We start from the raw sequence: 17,432 nt of genomic DNA, 5'->3' as shown, positions 1-17,432 counted from the left end.
GTACACACTTGTTATCCCAGCACTTGAGGGGCTGAGGCAGCAGGATCACAAGATCAAGGCCAGCCCAAGCTACAGAGTTCAGTGCTGGTTGGGACTGCATAGCAAGACCCTATCTTAAAAAAGAAAGCAGAGCATGTCATGTGGTTTTTCGAGGAATCAGTTCTCTGCAGGGCTACCTTCCTTAGAAGGACACAATAGCCCTTCAGCATTGCCAGTGGGAGGGTAGATTGGTGCAGCTATCCTGGACAAGATTTTGTCACCGTTGAGTTGCAGTAACTTTATCCATGGCTGTGACCTAGCAGTTCCACCAGCAGGCACACATTTCGAGGGACTCTTCCCACAGAGCCCCAGTGAGAAATGTGCTCGGACTTCCACTGCAGTGCTATCTGTCACACAGGGAGAGGGGGAGGCAGCCTGGTACTGTCCTTTGGGACAGAATGAGCTCCGTGGAGTCCCATATGCAGTCAGAGACATTGAGAGCCCACCCTCCCAGGGAAGGGGTACTGCAAACCTAGTGCTGAGTGAGAAAAATAAATTTCAAAAATGTATGCACAAGCTGGTGGCACATGCTGCAAAGCTGAAGTGGAAGGATTTCAAGTTCAAGTCCCACCTGGCAACTTAGAGAAACCCTGCCTCAACACAAAACATTTAAAAAGGGCAACAGATATTGTGTAGTTCAAAAGCCCTGGGTTCAATCCCCAGTACTAGAAACTTTTTCTTAACAAGTGACTCAGATTAATGAATGGCATAAACGAATTGCTTACATTAATCTTTATAAAAGAGACTCCAGAGAGCTCCCTCATCCCTTCTGCCTTGGGTGGACGCAGTGAAAAGATGGCATTTGTGAAGCAGGAAGCTCTCCGTCACATCTGCCTGTGCCTTGACTTTGGATTTTCTAGACTCCAACCAGGGCAAGATCAGTATCGTTCCTACGCCCCGAGTCCATGGTGCTCTGTTACAGCTGCCTGGGTAGACTAAGACAGCTGCACGGCATGGAGCTCAGCAGAGAGGTCAGAGGTGGAAACATGTGGGGTTCAGCTCTGGAGAGGGGGTGCGGTGAGACTCCCTTGAGAGACATGAGCCCCAGGGACACCTAGTCTAAGCTTGCTCTGAGGACAAGGCACCTATGAAGTTCCCGCACAGTCGTCCTCTGGTGGGCAAGGATCTGCACAACCAGTCATCTTCATTGCCCACAATGTTCACAGACTGCCTCGCTGAGCCTCCCCGTAGGCCCTGTGGATGGCTCAGAAGGCAGGCCAGCTTCCTTGCCTACGCCTCACTGAAGCTGACTCAGCCTCACACAGCTTCAGGGGTGCTGGGCTCAAGGTCACACAAGGGAACTAGTAAAGATGTGGTCCTCAAGGGTGTCCCAATCCTCAGGCTTTCTTTCTAGCCAGACATACTGCTGCATTCACTGGCCAGAGACAGTGGCCTTGGAGCAGAGGTTGATTATTCAGTCAGATACTGTCTAAGATCTATAGGTATGGAAGGCCCAAGAGCACTGGCTATTAGGGTAAACCAAGGTATAACTGAGACCACCAAACCAGGTAGAGTTTAAGCAACATGTGAGGGTTTATTGCAGACCAGGAATGACTGCAGTAAAGACCACTGGTCCTGAGCAAGGGGAGAAAGAATGTTTTATATGGGAGTTTAGGTAGGGGAGGGGGCATTTTTGAGGGGCACAAAATTTGGAGTTTTAGGGGGTCTGGGGCTGGCTGATAGGGTGCTGTGGGTATGCGGGGTGCTGGCAAGCACAGCGTATCTCGTTTTTTGAGGAATCGGCTCTCTGCAGGTTGAGAGGGAAGCTCAGGGAAGCTGCTAGCTTCCTGTTAACGCTGCATCTACAGGTGTAAAATCTGCTTGGGGAGTTTTTCTCTTCTGGTCAGGCAAGGCTTTGATCTGAAAACCTGACACTGGGCAAATCATTTCCTGTCTCTGAGCCTACCCTAGTGGTATCTATAAAATAAGTTCTTACCTCACAGGGTACCTATAGGAATCAAATTAAAAACTGGAAGCTGCTATGGCTGAACATGGTTTGTCTCCGTCCTGATTCACCTTGTAGATTTGTTTTCAATGTAGTGGTGCTGGGAGGTGGGGCTCAGCCAGAGGTGTGTGGGCCTGGGAGCAGTGCCTTTCCGGCTCCCACAGGGGTGGGTTAGGGGGCTCTTACACAGCGAGTCCGTGCTAGCACTCAATCTGGGGTCTCTCTCGCCCATCCCGATTTGCCCATCTTTTCTGCCATGATGGCCATCTCCAGAAGCTAAAATGCCAGCCAGTGCCATGCGGTTTGGACTTGCCAGACACCAGAACCATGAACCAAAATAAACCCCTTTCCTTGTAAATTTCCCAGCCTCAGGCACACTGGTATTCTACAGAAAACTGTAAAACAGAAGCAAAAGCATTTTATAGGCTCTGTATTTAAAGAGGGAACAGAAGATGAGAACAGAAGGGAACCAGGGTGAGGGAGCAGGGGTGAAGGCGGAAATGTGCCAGAGGCCTGGAGGGAAGGAGCACTTGGACCTCACGTTCTCCTGGATGCCAGAATTAGAAGGGAGACAGTCCTGGCCCTGGAAGGCTCACACTCATCTCCACGTCCTCCTCAGCCCTGCTCTCTCCTTCATCCCTGTACCAAATGATGACCAGGCTGCCTGCCAGTGCTGCTGTTGACTGCAGCCTCCTCATAGTTGGCTTCTCCTCTGCAGCCTCCCCACCAGTCCTTCACCTGGCAGCCAGGCTTCTCAGAACAAAATGGCTCATGACCCTCTTTTGTCGTTTCAGTGGTTCCCTCTGCTTTCTCTGAGCAAGAAGGCAGTCAGGCCCTTTGGGGCTACCCACTTTGATGGCCTCACCTTTTAGGACACTGGTGCCTAGCCTGTGAGGCTTTCAAACACTTCCATGCCTCTCAGTACATCAGCTTCCCAGTTTTCCTCCTGGGCACGGAGCCTTTCTCTTCGTCACCGCCTACTACACATTGGACCCAGCCTCTGGGCCTCCACTGTGCAGACCTGTGACCCAGCACTAGTGTAGGCCGGCTGCTTCTCAGTCCAGACCAGGCTAGGAGCACTCCAAAGCTAAAGCATCTGCTTAGGGCCCTGTAGTCATTTGCTGGGTGACCAGGAGGTTGCAGAAAGCCAAGCAGGCTTGCTGCAGGTGGGCTGGCGATCCTGTGGGTGAGGCCGGAGTTAAACTCAGAAAAAGATGCATGTGGCCAGTCACACCTTCCCTGGGGACTCTCCACAAGCTGGTATGGTGGTGCACTCCTGTAACTCAGCATTCTGGGAGGGGATGACTGGAGAACTGGAAGTTTGAAACCAGCCCAGGCAGCTTGATGATGACTTTGTGAGACCCTGACCAAAAAAAAAAGAGAAAGAAAGAAAGGGCTGGAGATATATCTTAAGAAGAACCTGGACTTAATCTCTGTTACCATAACACCCCCCTCACCCTCTCCACCCCACCCCCGACTCAACACCGCCACAAGATTGCACGCTAGAGGAAAAGCCGAATCCTCCCGCCCCAGCTACCATGGCATCCCTGCCCTCCTCCAAGCAAGAATCTGAGTCGCTCCACGCCCGCGCCCAGCACAGGTAGGAAGGAGAAGCTCTGTAAATAGTGCCGACTAGGGCCGGCGGTATAGCTCAGCGGACTAAGTCCTTGTCTAGGTAAGCGCGCTGAGCCAGCGATGGAGTTCGGGCGTGGTGGTGCACGCCTGTCATCTCAGCACTAGGGAGGCAGAAAGCAGGAGGATCACTATCAATCCAAGATGCGTAATGAGACCCTGCACAAAAAAAACCCAAAACCTTAATAGATGAGTGTACGCAGCGATCGCTGGCTCTGCGGAGCCTAGGCTCGCCCACCAGGGGCGGGACCGAGCACAGTCCCGGGCCCCGCAGGCTCGCGGAACCCGAGGCGCGCGGTGCGGCGCTGCCCGGAGCACTGAGGGACGCGCTCCGCGCCGCCGGAAGGAGCCGCGCAGCTTCTGGGCCACCGCGGGCGGGCGACCCGAGAGCGGCCATGGCGGGGTCTCAGCCGGACGCCGCGGACGACAGGGACATGGACGCGTTCCTGGACAAGTTCCGGAGCCAGCCTTACCGCGGCGGCTTCCACGAGGATCAGTGGGAGGAGGTGGGCGATTTCCGGTGTGCGGGCGGCGTCGGTGTCCCGCGCTCACTGGCTGCCCGCGGCAGACGGGTGGTTTCTAGCTGTACCGTAATAGCCGGCAGGGGCCCTTTCACCTTTCTTTCCTTCCTTCTGTCTCTCCTGCTCCCCACGCTTCTCTCTCTGAGGCAAAGTCTCTCTCTGTAGTTCGGGCTGGACTTGAACTCAGCGCTCCTCCAGCCTCAGTCTCCGGAGTGCGGGACGTGCCGCCACGCCAGGCCCTTTCAGCATCTTCAGTTGTCCTATTAAAACCGCAGGGGGTACGGACAGGGCTGTGACTCCGCCACCTGACGCTGGGACGGTTTCTTAACTGCTCTGAGCCCTTTTTTTCATCTGTAAAATCGCTTCACCTATAGCACCAATCATTTAGGAGTTGTGGGGAAAATGAGACGGTGGGCGAGGTGTCAGCAACATAAGAGCGTTCTATTAATAGTGTTTACTACCTCCCTTTGTGGACTGTTCGAAATGAAGAAACAAAAAAAGAAAGAAGGAATAAATGAATAGAGATCATTACCTACCCGACTTTCTCATTTTACAAATAAGCCTATATAAAGCCAATCATGAACCTTTGCAATCATGACAAGTAAGAAACCTTTGATAATGAGTCATGGGGCGATGAATTGTGGAATTAGAACTACTCAGTCGAATATTTATTTCATTATTTTGGGGGCCAGCTCAGCCCTGCCCTGAGAGTGGGGCTGGTGTTGCATGTGGTGCCAGGGATCAAACCATGGCCTGCTGCGCCTGCCTAAACAGGCGCTTTAGACCTCTGAGCTATCTCGCCAGCCCCGAAAATCTTATTTACATAGTTCATTAATTTTTAAAAATCAGTACACGTTTCCAGTACATAATTATTATAATTATATTTGCTCATGTAGATATATATGTATGTATGTTGAGTTTCTCACATGAGAGAAATGTGATACTTAAGCTTGTGTGTCTGGCTTACTTGAGGCTACAGCTGAAAAGGAAGGAAGGAAGAAAGGAAGGAAGGGGCTACAGTCTCAAGTCGGGTCCTTATGTCTACTCATGCCTCAAGCTTCTTTATAGCGGAATAGCACTCCGTTGTGTATAAATACGTTTTCGTTATCCACTTATCTGTTGATGGGCCTGTGGGTCATTTCCAAGATGTAGCTTTTGTATTGTAAGTTTGTGCTGCTATAAACATGAGTGTGTATGTGTTCTCGTAATATGATGTCTTTAACTCATCAGGGAAAACATGTGGGAGTAGCTGGGTCAAGTGGAATTTTTATTTTTTTGAGGAATTGCCATGCTAATGTCCATAGTGGTTGTACTAGTTTACACTCTCACTAGCAGTGTAGAAGAGTTCCTTTTCCCCCCACAGCTTTGCCAACATTTTCTATTTGATGTCTGTCTGCCTGCCTGCCTGCCTTTCTTCCTCCTTCCTTCCTTCCTTCCTTCCTTCTTTCCTTCCTCCCTTCCTGAAAGGCTTATTTAGCTCACAGTTTGTGGAGGTGTCTTTCCATACTTGGCTGGCTCCAAGGCAGAGTAGCTCATGGCGGAGGGCAGCAGTTCATGGCAGTGGAAAACGGCAAAGAACAAAGGGAGGAGCAGTGGCAAGAGAGGCAGAGGCAGAGCCTATTTGATTTCTTTTTTCTTTTTTTTTTTTAATGTATTTAGTACAGGGTCTACAGAGTCTTACTACACAGATCAGACTTGTAGTGCACCTCCTGTTTTCAGCCTTGGAAATGTTGGGATTGCAGGTGTGTGCCACCATGCCCAGTCTCCAGTCCCTGGGGACGGGGCCAGCACTGTACAGCATGCTGGGGATCAAACCCTCGTCCCTGCACCTGCCCAAACAGGCCCTATTTGATTTCTTGATGATAGCCATTATTTTTCTGGAGAAAGATGGAATCTGAATGTTGCTTTAATTTGTGTTTCTCTAAATGGCCAGCAATGTTGAAAAAAAATTTTTTTTTTCATTTTTACTTCTTTTGAAAAGTATATTCATTGTGGTAGCCTGTTTTTTTAATTGGGTCTTTTATTTTTGAGGGTCTTTTTTTTTTTTTTTTTTTTTTTTTTTTTTTTTCTTTTGAGTTCTTTATATATTCTAGATGTTAATCCTTGGTCTGAGGGGTAGCTGCCAAAACTTTTCCCATCTGTAGGTTGTCTTTTCATTCTGTTAGTAGTTTCCTTTGCTGTGTAGAAGCCTTTTAACTTGATACATCTCCTCTCTTGATTCTCATTATTAATTCTTGTGCCATTGGGGTTCTGTTCAGAAAGTTCTTGTCTAAGCCTATGTCTGCAAGAGTTTTACTATTTTCTCTTTCACTTTCTTGATTAGATTATTTCCTATTTTACCTTTCAGCAGGTTAAGTATTTGTTAGCAGTTAGATCTTTGATCTATTTTGGTTCTAGTTTAGTACCTAGTGAGGTACGTGGGTCTAGACTCCATCTTCTGCATAAGAACATCCAGTTTTCCTAGCACTATTTATTAAAGAGGCTATCTTTCCTCCAGCATATGCTTTTAACTCATTTTTCACAAATCAAATAGCTGAACGTGCCTAGCTTGTTTCTGCTGCTTGTGTTCTGTTCATTAATCCATGTGTCTGTTTTTGTGCCAGTACCACGTTGTTTTAATCATGGTAGCTTTGTAGATCTGCAATTACAATGTCTTCTGTTTTGCTTTTGTTACCCAGAATTGCTTCTGCTATTCTAGGTCTCTTCTGGTTTCATACCAATTTTAGGATTGTTTTCTCTAGATCTGTGAGAAAAGCTGTTGATACTTTGATTGAGATTGCATTCAATCTATATATCTGTTGGAAATGGAGCCATTTTTATTCTATTGCTTCTGCTTATCTAGGAATAGGCAATAGCTTTCCACTTTTTTGATGTCCTCCTTGATTTTGTTTTTTAGAGTGATGCAGTTTTTATCATGGAGGTCTTTTACTTTCTTGGTTAAGTTATTTCCTAAGTATTTAATTTTTCTTTTCTTTCTTTCTTTCTTTCTTTCTTTCTTTCTTTCTTTCTTTCTTTCTTTTTTCAGAACCAGGGATTGAACTCAGACCCTTGCGCTTGCCAAGGAAGCACTTATGCTACTGAGCCATCTCCCAGGCCCCAGTATTTAATTTTTCTTGATGCTATTGTGAATGATATTGTTTTCCTAATTTCTTTCTCAGTGAGTATAGGAATGGTACTGATTTTGTGTTTATTTTGTATCCTGCTACATCAGTGAATTTGATTATACAAGGAGTCATTTGGTGGAATTTCTTGGGTTAAGTAGAGGATTATGTCATCTGCAAATAATGATATTTTGACTTTGTCCTTTCCTATATGTATTTCTTTCTTTTGCCTTATTGGTGTGGGTGATGTTTCATCGACTTTGTGTAACAGGGATGGAGACACAGGACATCTCTGTCTTGTTCCTAGTTTTATAGGGAAAGCTTTAAGGTTTTGCCTATTGAATATGATGTTGGCAATAGGTTGATCATAAAGAGCTTTTATCAAGAGTGAGATAAGGTCATTATCTATTTTCTTCAGGGTTTTTGTTATGAATGGATGTTGGATTTTGGCAATGGCTTTTCCTGTGTCTATTGAGATGATCATATGATTATTTTATTGAGAAACAGATATCAATGAGACAGTTTCAAAACTGATTAATAGGACAGTTTCAATAATTAATACATTATACATTGTTATCTTCTTAGTGGTTATCCATGGTACAAGATGCAGACAGAATATCCTGTCCAAACACTGTTAGTACAAATCTTTCTTCTCATTGAATTAAATGAGAGTAGCTGTATATCTATCCTCACTGTTTTGCATATACAGATACAAAATGGTCCTTTGTATTGCCTTTTTTTGTTTAGTCCTGTCAGAAATGGGTACTACATTGTCATCTAAATACTATAGGTGCGTGAATTCAGCAAAACAATCCAACACAGTCCAGCAGTCCACGGTAGTAGTGGGTTATCCACAGAAGTTGTTGACTTGAGCCTTTCACAGCTCAGCATATTAATCTGGCTTTACTTTATATAATCATGTGATTTTTTTTTTTTTTTTTTAACCAGGGATTGAACTCAGGACCTCGCACTTGCCAGGAAAGCGCTTATTCCACTGAGCCATCTCCCCAGCCCCTATCTTTCTAATATGGTCATTCAAAGCTAGCATAAGACTGCTTTCCTTATGTCCCTTAAGTTTTGATGTATTGTGCTGGCATTATCATTTAATTCTAGGAACTGTCTTATTTCTTCATTAATTTTTGTAACCCATTGATTATGCAAGAGTGTGTTGTTTATTTGCATGTTTGCATAGTTTCTGTAGTTTTTGTTTTATTTTTCTTTTCTTTTTTTTTGTTTAGTACAGGGTCTACAGGGTCTCACTACATAGATTGGACTCAGTGATTCTCCTGTTTTCAGCCTCCCAAGTGCTGGGCTTACAGGTGTGTGCCACCACACCCAGTCTCAGTTGCCATCTCAGTGTGCCACAGGGGCGAGGCCGGCATGGCATGCTGGGGATTGAACCCTGACTGTTGCGCTCTGCCTAAACAGGTGCTTTAGTCTGCTGAGCTATCTGGCTGGCCTTGTAGTTTTTATTGTTATTGCTTCCTAGTTTCATTGTACTGTGATCTGATAATATGCCTAGTAAATTTTTATTCTTTTGTATTTACTTAGGCATGCTTTGTTACCTAGTATTGAAAGTACCATGTACTGCTGACAAGAATATGTGTTGTCAGTGAGTGCAACACTGAATATATCTATTAAGTACATTTGTTCAAAAGTTTGATTTAACTTTGATATTTCTTTGTTGATTTTTGTTTTGTTTTGTTTAGTTGATCTGTTCATAGTAGATCGATTTGTGGTAAACCTATTTGTGGTAGATCTATGTGTGGTATTGAGGTCCTCAATTATAATTATATTGATGTTTATCTGCTCTTGTATGTCCATTAAAGTTTTATAAAATGGAGGGCACTGTAGTTTGGTGCATATGTTTATAATTGTTATCTTTTTCTGTTAAATAGTTCCATTAATCGGTACTTAGTGTCCTTCTAGCACTTACTCCACTGAGTTATCCCCTCAGCACGCTCTTGTGCGCACTCTCTCCCTCCCCCCCTTCTCTCCTCCCTCCCTCCTGTGTCTCCCCCCCACCCCTTTTATGGTAGTGGAGATCAAATTCAGGACCTTGCACTTGTCAGACAAGTGCTTATGCCCCTGAGCTATCTCCCCAGACCTCTCCTTTAAAGTCCACTTTAAACAGCATAAATACTTTTGCTTGTTTTGGGGCTCCCATTGCATGGAGCACTATTTTATCATCATTTGATTTTTAGTCTACAAATTTTTGGGGGGGTTAAATGAGTTTCCTGTATATAGCATACCATTGTGTGCATTCTGCTAATCTGTGTCTTTTGTTTTATTTATTTATTTATTTATTTATTTTGTGTGTGTGGCCAGCTCAGCCCACCAGGGGGCGGGGCTGGCTGGCATGTGGTGCTGGAGGATTGAACCGGATCCCTGTGCTTTGCTTAGCTTAGCTTGTTCTAAGTAGGTGCTGTAGACCACTGAGCCATCTCACCAGCCCCTGATCTGTGTCTTTTGATTAGTGAATTGAGACCACATTAATAGTTACAACTGATAGGTATTGACTTATTCCTATCATTGCATTATTTTCCTGTTACTGTTTTCTTTCCCTTCTACTTAATTGCTCATCCTACTTGGTGCATTCACTCTATTGGATGTTTTGGCTTGTCAGCTTCATTGTGTCTTTCTAGAACAGTGGTAGTGAATGTAGCACTTGTGTGTTGTAGTGGGCTGTTTGTATTTGAAAGGTTCACCACCATTGTTCTAGGATATCTTTGAAAAATTTTGGAGAAAATTTTTTGGAGTGTTGGTTTGGTGGTCATGAATTTGTTCAGGTGCTTTTTATCATGGAAATTTTCTTTTCTTTTCTTTCTTTCATAGTACTAGAGATTGAACTGAGGACCTTGTACTTGCCAGACAAGTGTTTATGCCACTGAGCTATCTCCTTAGCCCTCTCCATCAATTTTAAAATTCTGCAGGATATGTCGTTCTGAATGGGAAGCTGTTTTCTTTTAGGGCTTAAAACACTTCATTCTGAGCTCTCCTTACCGTTAAGATTTGTGTTGAGAAGTCTGCTGTAATTCTGATGGGTTTTCCTTTATAAGTGATAAGTTGCTTGTGAATCTGTCTTTGTGTTGGAGTTCTGCTTTTTTAATTAGGATGTGGCACAAATTTTTTTTTTTTTTCCTAATCATGACTATTCAGGATTCTCAGTTCATTCTTTTACAATCCAGGAATTTGACAAGATTCCCTTATTTATGAAGAAAGCACCATCAGAAGTTGATCCCAAGGAGAATCCTGACTTGGCTTGTCTCCAGTCAATTATTTTTGATGAGGAGCGATCTCCAGAAGGTATCTAACATGACTGACATTTGCTCTGTGTTGCCGTTGGCTAGAGATAAATTGTGTGTTAGAAAGGTTGACTTGGGGCTGGCTTGTCACCATTCCCTTTGTATACACTTGTTTGGGTCCATCCTTGCTACTGCTAGTAGGCATGAGGATAAATAAGACATAGTTCCTGGCCCAGTAAGAAGCTAAATTGTCCTAAATAAATTGGTCAGAACGTGAGTGACGACTGCCCGCAATACACTGTAGCTGTAGTGGATGCTATTGGAATACTGAAAGGGCAGATGTGGATTCTCATGTCAGGAATAAGCATAAATAAAAGCAGAAGTATCATTTCTTTAGCAATTAAAGTCTGTTTTTCTTTTCTTTCTTTTTTTTTTTTAAAAGTCTGTTTTTCAAAAGCTATGATAAGTATACTTTTATGTTTCTGTTTAATAAGTAGTAATATGTCTTGTTTGATATTTTTAGTTGAGGGCTGAGGAGATAGCTCAGTGGCTTAAGTTCCTGCCTGGCAAGCACATGGTCCTGAGTTTGATCCCTGCTACTGAAAAAAAAAGGATATTTGTAGTTGACTGTATAGCATTAAGTTTCACAGTATTGATTTTCCATATTCATACCCACTTTTATTGTTGCACTGATTTAAAATTTTCCCTTTTCCTGTTGGTGTCTTCTTTTTGGTTTGTCATATATTACATTATGGGATGATTTAGAATATTTCAATTGAACTTTCTAAAATGTAGGAGGTAATGACTATTACTCTTCTTTTTGCCAGAGCAAGCCAAAACCTATAAAGATGAGGGCAATGACTACTTTAAAGAAAAAGACTACAAGAAAGCTGTGATTTCATACACTGAAGGACTGAAGAAGAAATGTGTAGATCCTGATTTGAATGCTGTCCTTTATACCAACCGAGCAGCGGCACAGTACTATCTGGGTAACTTATTTCATTATTCAGTGCTTTATAAAGAATTAACTTACTATAAAAGCCAATATAATGGCTAGTGGAGTGATTAAGAGCTATCCAGGGGCTGTTCTTCTCAGAAATTCAGTCTGAGGATAGTTTACGCTACTGAATTCTGATCTTCAGGTAGACATGAAAAGGAAGCACAGTGGATTGTGTAATTTTTACCTCAGAAATGAGGATTAGTCACTCTGGTAAGATACGTGATATATGAGTCAGTATAATCTAGGACTTTTGAACCCAAATGTTCTATTCTTTCAAAAAATAATTTGTGCCAAGCATATTGACACACGTCTATAATCCCAGCACTCAAGTTTGAGGCCAACCTGGGCTACAAAGTGAGTTCAAGGCCAGCCTGAACTACATAGACCCTGCCTCAAAAGACCAAAAAAAAAAAAAAGTTTTATGTTGTTGTTTATTTCTGCCCTTTTTCTTCTCATGCTAGAAGGACTAAGGCAGTAGAGATATTAAGTGAGTATAAGGGGAATTGCTCAGAGTATTTTGTGCAACTCTTGAAGTAAAAACTACTTCTCAGAGAAAGTTTGGGAAATGCTGCTTCTTGTGCAAGATGAGATTTAACATATTGAAGACAGTGAGATAAAGAACAACCAAGGATTTTGCCCTGGTGGTTTCGTTGAGCCTTCTCTAGGTATCACAAACACTCACGCCTAACTTTGGGGAAAGCTGATTGCCTGAGTGATAGTAGATAGTATTGCTGGTGACGCCCCTGGCTGGGCTTAGATAGTTGTTTCTCACCCCAGAGATTAGAGAGCACTGAGTAACCTCTTTTCCTCCCTTACATCGCAGGCAGGCTCCCATCCCTGGGGCCAGTGTGTGCAGCACACCATTTCCAGGCCACCCTACCCTCTTACACACGCAGTTTTGAGGGGCCAGCAGAGAGCAGGTGCTGCAGTCTAGCTGGAGAGTCGTCACCATTCACGCAGAGACCCCCATAGCCAGGTCTACTTGGAGTGCTCTCTCATCTTGTTTCAACAGAAAAAATTTAGTCTTTAAAATAATTTTTTTTTAAGTACTAGGGATCTTTCGAGACCCTTGCGCTTACTTTGGGACCTTGTGCTTACCAGGCAGGCGCTTGTGCTGCTGAGCTATATCCCTGGCACTAAAAGTCTTCAGTGGTGCAGGAACTTAGACTTTTTTTTGCCACAAGACCCCTAATTTTACATAAGCCCAGAAGAGACCTTTTGTTTAATGACAGAACCTGGATTAGAAACTTTATATTGTAACTTGTAGAGAAATATATTTCCTTCATTCACCAGACAAATTTGAGTTCTTTTTCTAGGCTAGACATGTGTTCATAGAGATGAGTAGGGCCTGACTTTCCTAAAGTCTTTCTTTCACTTATTGTCTTAGTTACCTTCCTCTTGTTGCTGACACAAAAGACCAGACACTCAAAATTAAGGGAGGAAAGGTTTATTTAGCTTGTGGTTTGTGAAGGTTTCAGCCCACAGTCAGATGGCTCCTAGGCTGGGTGGCCTGACACGGACAACAGGTCCAGGTAGCAGAAGACAGCAAAAGCAGCAAAAGCAAACAGGAGGAGCAAGCCTCTTCTCTCCCTTACATTGTAAGTGAGCTACCGCCTCCTATGGCCAGTGTGAGTAGCACTTACACCATCTCTGTGCCATCTTTTTGCACAGGATAATGATGTTTCTAAAGTGAGGACCCTGGCCCCCTGCTAAGTTCCTTACACTTCTAAACAGTGTATCAACCGTTACACTTATTTATTCAATAAGTGCATGTTAAACATTTACTATATTATAAGTATTGCATTGTGAGTAAGAGCTAGATAGTCCTCTGTCTGTGAGCAACTTAAAGGATGCAGTGTATAGGACCAATAAGATCAAAAGTATCTTAGAAGAAAAAAAGCATGCAAGATACTAAAAGAGTAGATATGTAATAATAAAAACCATTTCTTAAATGATAAGCCACCGGTTCACTTGCACCTGGCCTCATAGCAACCAGTGGGGTAGGTGAGGTTACCAGCGTTGTCCCTACAGATTAAGAAATGGGAGTGAATGGACTGGTGATGTAGCTCAGTAGTAGAGCATTTGCTTTGCATCTATTAGGCCCTGGGTTTGATTCCCAGCACTGTAAAAAGCAAGCAAACAAAACACTCAAACAACAAAAACTAGTAAAAAGAAGTGAGTATGGTACAGTGAATTGCCTTAGGGTACCCAGGGCTGGGATTAGGATATATAAAGTCAGATTAGATGTCAAGTGCAATAAGAAGACAGGTACACTAAGAAGACACAGTTCAGAGCACACCTAGGGAAGCACTGGCTGCATCAGCTTAGACTTTGGAAGAAAGTGCCGTCCATAATGCATAAAGGAGAGCAGGTGTTAATAAATTAGCAGCAGGAGGCAAGGACATTGCAGGAGCTGGAAGGCAAGAGCAACTCCAAAGTGTGAGACAACACAGGTGAAGGGCTGGGGACTTGGCCTGGAGACTGGCTGTCACAGTGAGGACCTCCAGCTTGGCCCAGTTGTCTGAGAACAGCACTGAAGGCTGAGACAGTCAGGGCTGCACCTGCAATTCTGCACATCTGCAGGGGCCCAGAGGATGGGTTGGAGGGGAGCACTTTGAGGAAGGCCATGGCCGTGAGGGGGAAGAACAGAACCTGGATTCAGGCGAAATTAATTGAGTCAAAGCAGTTTGACTTGTGGACATAGGGAGAAATTGGGGTTGAGCTCTTGGCTTCTGGGGGAAGATGCTATTACCACTTGAAATGGTTGTCTAAAGAAGGGGGAAGAATAAATCTCCAAATGTGAAAAAAAAGGTGGGGGGAGCAGATGTTAAAAGTCGGGGATGCTGAGGCTGGTGAGATGGCTCAGTGGTCTAAAGCACCTACTTAGAACAAGCTTAGCAAAGCACAGGGACCGCGGTTCAATTCCCCAGCACCACATGCCAGCCAGCCCCACCCCCTGGTGGGCTGAGCTGGCCACACACACACACACACACACATACACACAAATAAATAAAATTAAAAAAAAAAAAGTCGGGGATGCTGATGAGGGATACTAAGTTCACTTGGGACATCTCTCTTTGAGGGACATGTTAGATATCCAGGTGGAGAAAATCTAGAAAGAGATTACATAGATCAGGATGAAACCTGGGGAAAATGCTCCGGATGGAAATCTGTGTTCATGGTCTTCAGCGTGAGATGAGGCACGTAAAGGCTGCAGTGGACAGAGATCACCAGGGGAGGTGTGCAGAAAGAGCAAGTGGCCTTGCAGAGGGAAGAGCTGGAGGAGCCAGAGGCGGGGCCTGGTGAGGAAGTGGCCTGGAAGAGGGTGGTTGATCCGGAGAAGGCTGTACCACACGCGGCTGAAGCACAAATTTCAAGGAAAAATGAGTAGAGTGGAATGGCTGAGTGAAAAGCAGTTTCTCAGCATCTGCCCATTCCAGGTGAGGTTGCAGGCATTTCTGTAAGCTGGCTGTGGCTTCTTCAGGGACTGGCTTCACCAGGGACAAATGTCTGCTTTTAGAATCTGTGATCATCACTGGCTGATTGGCACGTGTGGCTATTTGGGTTAACTTTTATTATAAAACTAATTCATTTATTGTAACAGTTTTGAAAAATATAGAAAGGTTAAAAAAGAAAATTAAATTTTTCCCATAGTCCTACAAGCAGATAACTACTGTGAACATCTGGTGTAGATTTTTTTTTTTTTTTAATTTTTTTTAAATTTTTTTTTTTAACATTTATTTATTGTGTGTGGGGGGCAGCTCAGCCCACCAGGGGGCGCAGCTGGCTGGCATGTGGTGCTGGGGGATCGAACCGCGGTCTCTGTGCTTTGCCAACCTTGTTCCAAGTAGGTGCTTTAGACCACTGAGCCATCTCTCCAGCCCCTGGTGTAGATATTTTTGGTTATGTTTGTTTATTTAAATTTAGTTTTGTGGTGTGTGTGGTGGTGATGGTCGTGGTGGTGGTACTGGGGTTTGAATCAGAAGCATTGTACCATGTGTTACATCCTTCACCCTTTTTAACTTAATTTACTTATTTATTTTGGCTTTATGAGACAGGGTCTTGTTAGTAGTTGAGATTGAAAATGCCTTGAATTTACTGTGCTATGCCGACCTCACATTCACAGTGATGCTCCTATCTCAGCCTCTTGAATGCTGGAATTATAGGCATGTGCCATCATTCCCACCTTTTATTTTTATTTTGAGATAGGGCTGGCCTCAAACTAGCAATCTTCATGCTTCATCCTCTTTAACTGTCTAGAATTCTAGGTGACACTTTAAACCACTGAGCTATTTGGCTGGCCCACCGGCTGTCATCCTGTGTTCGCTCCCCATTCCCACAGATCCTTCTTGGTGTACACCAGTGTTTTGGGAACACATCTTCAATCTCTCCCTGAGAAAAGAAGCACTAGAAGCACATTTCTTAAATCTTGTTTGTCTAAAAGTACTTTTATTTTACTCTCACATTTAACTGATAATGTGGCTAAGTGTAGAATTCTGGAACTTACAGTGTGTCTATATTTCTAGCTTCCATTATCACTCTTGAGAAGTGTAGAACAGTGCTGATCCTAATTCTATAAATGGTACTTTTTTTTTTTTTTTTTTTTACTCTTTGGAAGCTTCTAGAATTTTTCTTTTACCTTCAGTGTGCTCAAGAATTGTGCTTTTGTATGGTTCTGTGTGTTGGTATTCAGCGAACTTTTTTAGTCTGGAAACTTATGTTTCTTGTAAATTATTTTCTACTTTTCTTTTTTGTTTACTGTTTTCTCTTTTGGGAAATTACGGTTGTTGGTGCTTTGCAAGCCAAAAAAGGGAACAGAGCTGATGACTTGCTGTTTAATATTCCCTCTGCTGAACTGTGGTGCAGAGGCCTTCTATTTTATTTCCTGCATAAAATAAGCCCCTGTCCTTAACAGGGGGTAATAGGTCCCAGCAGCAGTGGGGGTGTGAGGGTATAGGAACCTGACTGCTGCTTAGGTTTCAGCTCACCTTCATGCCCACTTCCAAGGCACCTGTGCCATTAGCTTCTCAATCTTGAGTGTTTTGTCACTTCTAAGGGTAGTGGGTAGTCCATAGGCTTTCCTCTGTTCATTTAGAATTTAGGTTTGCCTGTTTTTATTTTTTTGAGACAAGAGGCTCACTGCATAGTTCAGGCTGGCCTTGAACTCACAGAGATCCTCCTGTTTCAGCCTCCTGAGTGCTGAGACACCGGTGTGTGCCACCATGCCTGGCTTAGAATTGTTTTTTCAGTGCTGATGTATCAGTCAGTCCTTGTCTTTTTTCCACATTTCAAAATGTGATCTGTACTCTTTGCATTATCTTTGTTGCCTGTGAACTTGTGACTTTGGAGAGGCAGGAAGGGTTCAGTCAAATGCACATGTTCAGCATATTACCTGTAACCAGAAGTTCTTAGAACCCTTGTGCATGTTAGAGATTGTAAAAACATAAAGGAACGTGTGTGACAGACCACTGATACTTGGGAAGCAAAGTGTATGTAATATTCAGCTATTTACAGAAAATGTTTGCTGACCATTGAGAGAGACTTTTAGAAATGATATTACTTTGCTGTACAGATTTAATGCAATCCCCATCAAACTACCACCAACATACCTCACAGAGCTAGAGAAATCATTCCTAAAATTTATTTGGAACCAGAAAAGACCTAGCATAGTAAAAGCAATCTTGGGCAATAAAGACAAGGCAGGAGGCATTACAATTCCTGACTTGAAATTATACTACAAGTCTTCTGTGATAAAATCAGCATGGTACGGGCAACAAATAGACCTGAGGATCAATGGAATAGATTAGAAGATGCTGAAGGCCCTACAAACACACTCAGCCACCTTATCTTTGACAAAGGAGCCAAACGTACTCACTGGAAGAAAGATAGCCTCTTTAACAAATGGTGCTGGAAAAACTGGCTCTCTACATGCCGATAACTAAAACTTGA

At 43.7% G+C, this 17,432-nt stretch overlaps 1 protein-coding gene across 4 annotated transcripts in view; it reads left to right on the top strand.

Moving 5' to 3' along the window:
* The first annotated feature begins 3,958 nt into the window (after positions 1-3,958).
* Positions 3,959-17,432, top strand: part of Ttc4 (tetratricopeptide repeat domain 4) — a 37,625-nt gene continuing 24,151 nt past the window's right edge. For 3 of the 4 annotated variants that reach the window (XM_023702695.1, XM_012517225.2, XM_004642544.3), the window contains exons 1-3: positions 3,959-4,122; positions 10,427-10,544; positions 11,311-11,472. In XM_023702695.1, the coding sequence (XP_023558463.1) occupies positions 4,012-4,122; positions 10,427-10,544; positions 11,311-11,472 (391 nt within the window). In that variant the 5' untranslated portion in view covers positions 3,959-4,011. Of the gene's footprint in view, positions 4,123-4,645; positions 4,739-10,426; positions 10,545-11,310; positions 11,473-17,432 lie in introns of those variants that run through there. The other variant, XM_023702696.1, reaches the window with a different exon arrangement.

The sequence above is a fragment of the Octodon degus genome, unplaced genomic scaffold (assembly GCF_000260255.1).
Source record: "Octodon degus isolate 3935 unplaced genomic scaffold, OctDeg1.0 scaffold00156, whole genome shotgun sequence".
NCBI classification, from domain to species: Eukaryota; Metazoa; Chordata; class Mammalia; order Rodentia; family Octodontidae; genus Octodon; species Octodon degus.
This window is presented reverse-complemented; position numbering and strand designations above follow the sequence as displayed.